This window comes from Centruroides sculpturatus, unplaced genomic scaffold, assembly GCF_000671375.1.
Source record: "Centruroides sculpturatus isolate CEXI.00-Female unplaced genomic scaffold, Cexi_2.0 scaffold2442, whole genome shotgun sequence".
In the NCBI taxonomy this organism is placed as follows: Eukaryota; Metazoa; Arthropoda; class Arachnida; order Scorpiones; family Buthidae; genus Centruroides; species Centruroides sculpturatus.
Genome location: NW_019386938.1, coordinates 22,077 through 33,284, shown reverse-complemented (window position 1 = coordinate 33,284; position 11,208 = coordinate 22,077). Strand labels below are relative to the sequence as shown.

General features: G+C 33.0%; 1 protein-coding gene across 1 annotated transcript in view; it reads right to left on the bottom strand.

Moving 5' to 3' along the window:
* LOC111615949 (multidrug resistance-associated protein 4-like) overlaps positions 1-11,208 on the bottom strand; it is a gene marked incomplete at its 3' end in the record, with an annotated part of 34,803 nt that overhangs the window by 2,015 nt on the left and 21,580 nt on the right. Inside the window, exons 9-11 of the mRNA XM_023357384.1 lie at positions 2,246-2,325; positions 1,392-1,542; positions 409-437 (exon numbers count right to left, since the gene is read on the bottom strand). Coding sequence (XP_023213152.1) covers positions 409-437; positions 1,392-1,542; positions 2,246-2,325 — 260 coding nt within the window. The remainder of the gene's footprint in view (positions 1-408; positions 438-1,391; positions 1,543-2,245; positions 2,326-11,208) is intronic.

Genomic DNA, 11,208 nt, shown 5'->3' with positions numbered 1-11,208 from the left:
GAAAGGGGTTAAATCAATTTCTAAACAGAGATCGAAGACATTAGATCATGTTGAGAAATTGCTTTTGCTTTGGATAACTGAAAAACAGTGTGCTGGTGACATCGTATCAGAAGCAATTATTTGCGAGAAAGCTAAAAAAATACATGCTGATCTCATGAAAAATCAAGCAGGAAAGCGAGGTGTTTAAAGCCAGCCATTTTTTTTCATGAGAACGGATTAATCATTTTTACATTACTTCTTATGGGAAAGGTTGGTTCGGTATCCGTCCTATTCGGTATAAGTCCAAACATCAGGAACGGATTAAGGTCGTATACCGACGTTCCACTCTATTTATATTCTTAATTTACTCGAGAAATTTCTAATCTGAAAATAATTTATATCCTGAAAAATTAATTTTAAAATTATTACGTGCATAAATATATCTCGCTTTAGATAAACTGAATGAAAAAACTGGAAAAGCTTAAATAAAATAAAAGTTATTTAATCTATTCATGTTATAATAAAAAAATTAGTTTTGGTGTTATAATTTCATTGTATATTAAAACATTTAATAATTAATACAAAGTTATTGTTAAAATAAAATTAATTTAATTAAGGTTTGTGATTGAAAAATTAATTTTGTGATCTGAAATAATTCCATTAAACAAATTTTTATTTGCAATCTTAATTTAATTTTAAAAATTATTTGTAATTTTAATTTATTAGACTGTAATTTACTTGAAAAATTAATTTTGTGATCAAAGCTTGTCAAACCATTACTACTTGTGTTCAATGTTCAATTTCAACGCGTTAGATAGTTCTAAGCATTACAATAAATGTACTGTATGCTTAATTGGTTAAACCGTCCTTCCTTAAAAAGCGATTTCATTTCGAATTTCCTTGTAACAGAATATTCGTAATACACATGAAAACGATACGTGTCTTGAAAAATTAAATTTTTATACAGATTTTTCTATGAGATCATTACATCTAAACTTGCAGAAATATCTGTAACTTGTTATAAAGTTTCCTGTTAATACATTATATCTGTTTATCTAAATCAAATATAATTTACTGTTTTATGCCTTATCGTCGCTAATCTGTAGGATTACGTAAAAATATTTCATTATATACACTATTAAATAAGAATAATAAAATATTGGATTTAATTGTTACAAAGAAATAAAGTTCTGACACAAGTAAAACCTTTTTCTGTACAGAATTGATACATCTTTTGTCACATGATTTTTAAAAAATTGTATAGCTTATAAAATAAAATAAACGATTTGATTCTTTTCCTTTGTAATTTTGCATCTTAGAATGTCTACCGAATCTGCAACCCTGTTCACAATTTCCATGGGCAAAATTCTGCATGAAATTAAGTTAAATTCTTTTATATTCGAAATACTTACATTTTCCTTCCAAATGTTTTACGCTTTTCAACACTCGGCTAAACATGGTCCACAGAGCACAGAATATTACTATAAGGACAGCAATCAATATAAATAGATAAGGACAGAGTATCGCTTGAAGAACACATGCGCCAACAACTAGAAAACATCCCTAAAATTAAAAAGTATAAGTTGCTAATAAGTAATTCGAAATGTTAAAAATTACATTTTATAATTAATCTAATTCTTTCACTCCCTGTAAAAGTGTTAACTCTGTGTTAGTAATACATACAGTTGTCTGGAGCTATTGTTGTTCTATATATGTCTGGTTTTTAGAGATGATAACAACGGCGAAGTTCAAAAAGATATAAAGCAAAACTTTACAAAAATGGTGCAGACATTATTTAAGATAACACACAAATGCTTGTTTACTAAACCTATTAAAAATTACACAAAAACGAAATATGACCTCCAATGAAGTACAGTGCCAGGACGTATGCAATTACACATGCCCGGGAAAAAAAGATGAAGAGAGTAAAGAGTAGAATGTTGAGATGGATGTGTGGTGTGACGAAGGACAGGATTAAAAATGATTTCATCAGAGAAACAGTTAAAATGGGTTATATAGAAAAAAAGATGCAGTAAAAAAGAAAAAGACACAAAGTCTTGGTTGTCGCTGACATAAATACCTTAACACCGGTAGTGTTTATGTTAAAAATTAGATTACAGTGCTAATTTTACTTTTTGTTACATTTGTGTAAACAAAACACTATGTGTTATTCACAAAGATGCCTTTGTAACTGGCCATTCGTGTTAAATGTTCATTACTTTTATAATTTCTTTTACATAAATTTATACATTTAAAATTAACTTACTCTTATCAGCATGAAAATATAGAAAGGTAACAAATCATCCATGGACTTAACATCTTTAGAAAACCGAATTAAAATTTTTCCTAGAAAATACATAAACCAAAAATATTAATTAAATTAAATACTTATGCAGAACATATTTATTCGAATATGATTATTAGTAGGAATACCACGCAGTGTGGCTCTACAAATATCGTTTTCCAGGATTATCATATATCAAACATTTTACAGAGTACATTTTATCGAAAATGTTATTTTTAGCATTAGAGGAAGTGAAGTTTATACATTTTTAAACACAATTACTCCTTATTATGGTTTTATAAATTGATTTTCTTCGATAAGAACAGAATATTGTGCACTCTTTTGCAGTATATATGCATCAACTTGTATGTGTAAAAATGAATTATGTATTAATAATTAAAATTGATAATACAGAAACATGTAGCCTTCACTGTGTAATATGTTGAAGAGAAATGATGAATTTTAAGGTTTACAACTATGATATAATATAATAATTAACTATAACTAAATAAACCAGCAACGTGTCGTTTAACTTTCCGATAACATTGATAATTTTTATGGCGTTATCTGTTATCAAAATTTATATTAGAAACTATTATAAAATTGTATAAAGCTTTAATTGGAGGGTAAAAATGAGTTTTATAGAAAATTGTAAATGATAAAAACAAGTAAAATCAAAATCAAGTCTGACCCTACTGGAGGTACACGGTCCCTGTTATCTCTCCCCATACACTTTCTCGAAATTTAACAGCATCCTGATACGCAAAATTCTGTTCAAATTTCAAAATATTTCATCAGAAACCATAGTAGTAATTTTTCTAAATATCTGCATTACACCTATATGCACATGCAGATGCACACACACTAACATTCATACATTCGAAAATGATCCCAAATGTTTTTGCATTTCTTGATGTTACAAGATGTTCTAAGCCAAAAAGATGAAATTTTAACGGGTAATTTTTTGAACAATCGCCATAGTTTTTTCTCTCGTATATACAACAGCCAAAAAGTAACAATTCAAAAAGCTTAATTTTCTCTTAGGAAATTAAACTAAATATAAAATAGAAATAGTAACATTCCATAATCCAACAGAATATGGCATTTATTCATACATACACACAGAGAAGAAAGACATCGGCTGTACACGAAGTGTTTAGCCAGCAAAGAAAAAAAAAGAGAAAGTGAAGGAGAGACAAAGTTGAAAGAATAAGTGGAAAGAAAAAGAAAATAGAGAGAAAGGGAAAGAAGGAAAGGAGAAAGAGAAAAAAGTAAGAGGAGGGAAAGAAAGAAAAAGTGGAGGAAAAAGGGAAAGAGGTGGAAAAGAGATAGTAGAGAAAAGTAGGATTTCTTTGAACGATGTACAGGTACATATGGCTACAGTACTCTCTATGTTTGATGTTGGCGTACAGTTTTTAGCCTACAAGGCTGTAGTGCCTTAAAGATCTAAAAGAAAATCTGAGTGTAGAAAACACCAACAATTGAGTGCCGCCACAAATAGCTAAGGGTAGAAGTTGGTAATAAGTGGCTTTAGTAGGAAGACATATATCTACTTAATACTAACAAAGCTGAACGCCGACAAGGAATATTAATACTATTAACAGCTAGTCAGTCAGCACGAAAACAAAGCAAACACGACAAATTACACCAGACAAACATACCAACAAGTCCCCAATATTTTTATTTATTTCTTTATTTATTTTTATTTTAGTTTTTAAACGTTAATGTACTCACTAACTAAACTAACTTACCATACCCTAGGGTACAAACCTAACCAGATAACTAAAGATAACAAACCTTAATCTAATTTAACCTCACATATCGTACCCTAACCAGAAACCAAGCTGTGTCTCTAATCTGACAACGAAAACAAAGCAAATTTAGACCGAAAAAGAAGACAGAAAATAAAAATTAAAATACAAAGTTGAAAGGCAGCTATAAGTCTTTAACAGAAAGTTCGTTGTTTTGCCTCATAGCTTCATGCAGATGTGCAAATGATCGTCTCCTGTAATGAGCTTTAAATGTTTTGATGACTCCCTGATACATAGGTTGAAACAAGCTGGCAAAAATACAAGTTTCACACGTGGGTCAAAATTAGTTAAAGTTGCAGAGGGATGACCTGGTGCATTGTCGATTATGAGCATCACTTTAAACGGAATTTGTATAGATTGGCAATAACGTTCGACTTCAGGTATGAAGTGGTGACCAACCAGTCATCAAAAAGGAAAGCTGCCACCCAAGCTTTACGATTCGACTTCCAACTCACAGGCAAGCGAGCTTTAGATTTTTGTTCAATGCTGTTGGATTTTCCGAGCGATAAACAAAGAGAAATTTTAACTTACAATCACTAGCTACATTCGCGCCAACCATCACTGTCAATCGATCTTTGATGGCCTTAAAACCTGGAAAGGTTTTCTCTTCACGCGTGATAAACGTTCTTTTAGGCATCTTCTTCCAGAACAGGCCAGTCTCATCTACGTTGAATACGGTTTGGCTGGTATAGCCAACCTTCATCTATAATAGCTTTGAATTTCTCTGGATAGTAAGACGCAGCCTCTTTATCAGCACTTGCCGCCTCTCCACTTTCTGCAATGCTATGCTTATTACAGCGACTTTTGAATCGGCTGAACCAATCGATACTAGCTTTAAACTCTTCATCTTTATCAACCTCTCCGGCATCCTCTTTCAATCTCTCAAAAACCAGCTTAGCTTGAGAGCACACCGTGTTCTGATCAACAGGACAATTTTTCATATTTACTTGATTATCACAGAATAATTTTAACATTGTTTCCATCTCAGCGATAATACCGTGAAGTTTACAAATGATGTTTGAATTTAAAGATTGAACATTTTTCACAGCTTCCAGAATTTTTTCTTTACCTTTTATAATTGTTATCACCGTTGATTCCGGTAGATCAAACTTTTTTTCCAATTCACAAATTTTCATTTTTGTATCGAAGTTTATAATGTTAACTTTACATTCCAAAGATAAAGTTTTTTTCTTGTTTGATGCAGAAGAATCAGTTCTAGTTCGTTTGGATGACATAGTAAAGTTTCTCAAGTTTCCGTAGATATAACAAATACAAAAATAAATAACACAAAATAAATTGTAGCTATGCGTCGATTCCGCGCGACACGTCCGAACATGTAAGCCGAACAATAGTGTGGGTGGAGTGAGTAATCGAGAGTTGCGTGGCGCTCAAACGAAAGACGAATCGACGAGATTTGAAAATCGCGTAATACCCCGTTCGCACGGAGCATTTCGATCTACATTGTGACTAAGGTCGGAGACTGTTCCGTGGGGCGAACGCTCTCGACCGTTTCAATCTCGACTGAAACAAGGTTCAATCGCGATCGACTGAAGAATACTCTCGAAACTAGATCCAGTCATACGAGAGATTCCACAATCCCACGCACGCGAGAAAATACAAGGTGGCTGCAGAACACGTGTCGGGCTATCGACAGAGAAATAAAAAAGACATTTGGAGAGACGACGACATCTATCTATTATTAGATTTATGGCAAGAAAAAATATTTATTTCTAACCAAAACTTCCATTTTGTTTGTTGGTGTTTGTGACTAACCGCGTAGTTACGTCAGTTTTATGGTCGCGTGTAATAGCCAGGTTCTTCTCGAGCGGACTGCCTTTGCGAACAGCACGACGTTCGACTAGCGACAGTCACAATCCAAATTGTAGGTAAATCCAGATCGAAGTAAGTCATGGATTGAGTGCGAACGTAGTATAATTCCGGTTCGCGTAAGGGCTCGCGTAAGTTGGAGTAGCGTAAGTCGAGGTATTACTGTACCTCAGCGGAGGACTAAGCAGTAAGAAGCCGCTTAGGGTCTAGAAGGAACCTTCGAGGTCTAATGCTACTAAAAAAAGGGATTATCAAAACGCAGAAGATATAGATAGTCCAGAAAGACGCTTCGATATAGACATCGAAGTAATAAATGATATAATTTAATGGCCAACAAAATTAACAGATGCTATTATTGACCACATTCTTAAAAACAAACCGAAAGTTATTAGCAATATAAAGAATTTCAAATCAGTGTATAGAGACAGATATAAAGTGTATTACAAAGGACTTTATGATCATTTTTTACAAAAAGCAATCAAATTAAATTATAGAAAAGAGAGATTGGCAAACCTTTTCAGAAATAAATAAAAGTGTTTACTGCTACTCTCGCAAACTCTTTTCAACATCAAAGTCTAAAATAATAACTGGTTTGCAAAATTAGAGATTAATTACTTATTGGACCACAAAGTTTCAAAAGAACATATATCTGCCATTTGTACTATGTATAATAGATTAAAAACATATTTAATCGCATTCTTTTACAAAACAAATTATACGAAAAAGCAATATTTATAGATACAGTAGAGATCGATTATCCGAATCAATTGGAGACTAGGGTTGTTCGGATAACCGATTATACACGAAAAAATAGTTTAACGTATTCGATGTTGAAATTTTTCTCTGTTGCGTGTAGGGTTTCTCATTTCCCGGGAAATTTGCCTCCAGNTTATTTTTCTAAAACGCTAAGGCACTTTTACACAAAATTTACAATTATTGTAGAATTTAAAATTTTATATAGGGCCTAAATACTTTTATGTTATTAAATGTTATAAAATGGCAAAACGCTTAATTTTCAGAGTGAAAATAAAGATTTAGAAAATTGTAAATGCTAATAATGATCAAAATTTGCATTAAGACTTCCCGACTTGAAATAGGACATACGACCCAATTATCTCTCTACCCCTCAGCTTTTACCACTAAAATATAATAGCATCAATGCTTCCTATGTACAATCATTCAATTATTTTATTAATGCATAAAGATGCATGCACCGCTAGACATAGCTGGACATGAGTTACAGAAAAATAGATTGCAAATAAACAATTTCACTTAAATATGTAAACGCGGACAATATATAAACTTTAAAGTGGATACAGTAAGCAATGGCAATTAGTGTATACAATGCAATAGTACATACGCTACATGGAATTTGCAAAGGAATAAAACGCGACAGTATAACTGTAGAATAGGCAAATACAGTTATAGAAGGATCAAGCATATATGAAGTTACGATTAATTGTCGATACTTGAGCAACAAAACATATACAACGGAGAGCATATAATATACAATGAATAAATGCTGAAAACACAATACTAAGTATAAAGTACACAGTACTGATAAATACGCATATACAATGTAATATCATTAGCAGGAAGAGAGACTATACAGTATATACAATATGAATTACATATTACGTAGAAGTTGAGTTACTAGTGGGGACGTTAGTCCTCCTGTTGTACTAGTAGATGAGTTGTACAAATTGGTTGAAGGTGACCGTATCGTTTATCAGGTCACTCAAAAACTCGTGATTATTTTGTGGCCAGTGGCCATATTGTGGTTGATGAGGATGTGAAGCTGTGATCTCTCAGGCTCCAACATGGCACAGTCTAGAAAGTAGTGGAGGCTGCCATCCTGCATATTACAAATAAGGCAGAGGCAACTGTTTTGTGGGTTGACAAAACGCTTAAGGTATGAGTGAAAGCGGCCGTGGTTGGTCAGAAATTGCGTTAGCTGAAAGTTGGGTGTGATCCATCTATAAGAGTATATTGCAGAAATATCCAGAAAAATTCATACGTAATATTTTGATTCAAGTCCCAGTCGTTTATCTAGTTGGTGTGAAGATTGGTCCATAATAGCTTTTTGATGGTATGTAAGTTAAATTTGCTGTATTCCATTGGTAAAGTTTTGTCAGTGGTTGCAGATTTGGCCAGGGCATCTGCCCGCTCGTTCCCAGTGTTGCCCTAGTGGGCTTGCACCCAGATAATACTCATAGAGTTATCAGTGTATTTGACGGCCTCGTGGATTTCTTGTGCGATGGGGTGGAGATTCTTGCTCTAGATAAAAGTAAATCTTTTGAAAATCTACAAGTTTAACATCAATTTATGAAGGTGGTAAAATTTTAAACTATATTGATGAGTTTATAAAATATAAAACTGTGATGAACCGTGTTATTCCACGAACAATTTTTGAAAGTTTGTTTTATAAATTTTATCAGGTTCATTCTATAACTATTGTAGTAAAAACCTGCCAATATCTTTCGAATTTAAGTATAATTAGAGCTGTAATTTTTGTTACAATCAACTAAAACTTTAATGTTATATTATTTTAAATTGCTGTGTTTTAAAAATTATTATTATTGCGAATTTTTAACTCAATTTTCTAATATAGAGATGACTATTGATTTTAAAGCATTTATGCTTCACGACGAAAATCTCTGCTTAACACCCTGTTCAGAGAGCTTAGGTTTGTAGCAGAACATTCTAAAGAGTTCGGTAAACTGATTTTTATAATGAACTTATTATTTTTTTTAATTTAACAGTTAGACATAAAAAATAGGGAAGACTTAACAATTATTTGCATTGTTTATATCTATCGCATAAAAAACAAATTTTAAGGAATTACAATCAGAGTTTCGTTTTTCTAGAGTTTAATATTCTTTAAACTCTTTTTCAATTATATATAAATATATACTTAGTAATATAAATTTAACCCTTAACTGGTATCGTAAATTTTTCAAACGTAACTGGTATCATGGGGGCTGCGTGGCCCCCAAGCAAAATTTGCCTTTAGAGAGCAAGTTTAACAATGTGACAGTTCAAAAGTGCATAAATGCTAAATGGAACCCTTCTTTAGTATAATCAACTTTTATTTATTTATATAATTTTCTTTACTTAATTATTACAAGAGATCACAAAATTGTTACAACTTTTGGTGTATGCTTTTTTTAACAATACAAAAATCTACTCTATTTAAGTTTTCACCAAAGATATTTTTCTTTTTCTTATTCTTAAGAAACTAATCTTATTAAAAAGTATCTCTTATAGCTTCATTTGTTAAAAAACCACAGGTAATATAATCAGTTCTATTTTTAAGACTCAGGAACATTTTAACGCGATTACGTAGTTCAGTCTTGAGAGTTATCACATAGTATTTTTGTGTACTATGCACTTTGCAAATAAATTTCAAACAACTGTTGCACTTAGTAGCATATTTACCATTTTTTTTAGCACAAAATGACAACATACTCTTTTCAGGAGATTTCGGCTTGATCTAGCAATTTGTATAATATTATCACCTATTAGCAGTTCAAATGATTCTTTGGTAGTCATTTTAAAGTTTTGATGCAAGATTGAGATATCTATGCAAAATAATTGTAAAAATAAAAAAAAAACATAAAAACTCATTTCCACAAAAAACCAACGTAACTGGTATGGTGGGGGCTGCGCGGCCCCCAGAAGGTACGTAGCTCCATCCTTGTAAGTGCTACAGGGCCGAACATTTGGCACTCGCTAAGAGTCGCGACGTAATGAGATTACATAAAATAGCAGCTGCGCACGATATTTAGATATTTAGAAATTCGTAAAAATATGACGCGTGGGGGCCGCGCGGCCCCCAAGAAACCAGTTAAGGGTTAAAAAACAATACCTAATATGTTTGTTGTTTGTAATATGGCAGCTTCCCTGCAAACAACAAACCTATACAGGGAAGCCAACATTACAGGATGGGATGTCCCTGTAAAGTTGGCTATCATGATGTAAAGAAACCATTTAAAAACCATCTTTTCTATATACGCCTGTCCATATTTCTCCTTCCTTACAAGTAATCGATATATCCAGGAAGTTAACATTCTTCTCGCTTTCCTGGTCCAAATCCAAAGTCAACCCATATGGGTTATCGTTGATCCTTTCCATAAAATTCTGTGTGTTGTCAGCATTTTTCCACAAGATGAAGATGTCATCGATGTACCTGGCGTATAGTATTATATCGTAACTAAATATAGGTATGATGCTTCTTTCGAGTTGCTGTAATACTAATTCACAAATGACTGCCGACATTGGGCTGCCCATGGGGACGCCCCTTCCTTGAAGATAGGTCTTTCCTTCAAAAACGAAAAACGAAGTATTGCAAACCAAGTCAGCTAGCTCCAAAATGTCTTTGTGGTATTTCCTAGGATTTCTAATGTTGTTAAATAGAAAGTCCCTCAAAGCACAAAAACATGGTTCTAATTTTATTGAAGGGTATAATGCTTTGTAATCCATTACTGTCATACACTCCTTGTCCTTAAGTGTAATTTCCCTTAGTTTCTGCACCAGTTGTGTCGAACTTTTTATGGAAAAGGGGGACTCCTGAATTTTACTTTGTATAAACCTGACCAGCTGTTTCTCAATAGCGAAAGTAGGTGAACTGCATTTTTCTATAACTGGCCGTAGTTGGTAGCCAGGCTTATGGGTTTTTCCAAATGCGAAAATTTTTGGTGTTCTTGGAGCTTGAACGACAGAATTCTCCATGTTTAATAGATTTGCTAATGGAGTGAGGGTGAACCTTCTGACTCTTTTTTGCAAAGATTCTAAATAGTTTACAGGAGCATCAATACATTCCGTATTTCTGATGTATTCTTTTAACTTGTTGTTGTAGGAAACTCTCTTGATAAGTACTATACCTTTAGATTTATCCGCTTTCATAAGTACTATGTTGTTTCTTTGCAACCATTTTCTTGCTTCTTTTATGCAGTGGTGGAAGCGTCTTGTGTTCCTGTTATCCATTTTTTCTTTTTCAGTGCGAAATCTTGTTTGCCATCTGACGTAATCTTGACTTGTGGCATCCATACCCTTTATAATAATCTCAATATTAGGAATGACGCTTTCTGGGAGGGCTGCGGGATTAGGAGCGTAGAGGGGGCCGTATTCTAAAGCTTTTAACAAGCAGTGTGGCGGTGTAATATCATCCCAAGCTGTTATAAACGTGTTCTCCTTTACTTTTTCACGTGGCTTTACGTTCTGGCGTTTAAATAACCATAAAAGCTTCTTAACATAGTTGCGTTTTAAATTCCTTTCAACTGAGCAAGATAAAACTATTACCCTGTT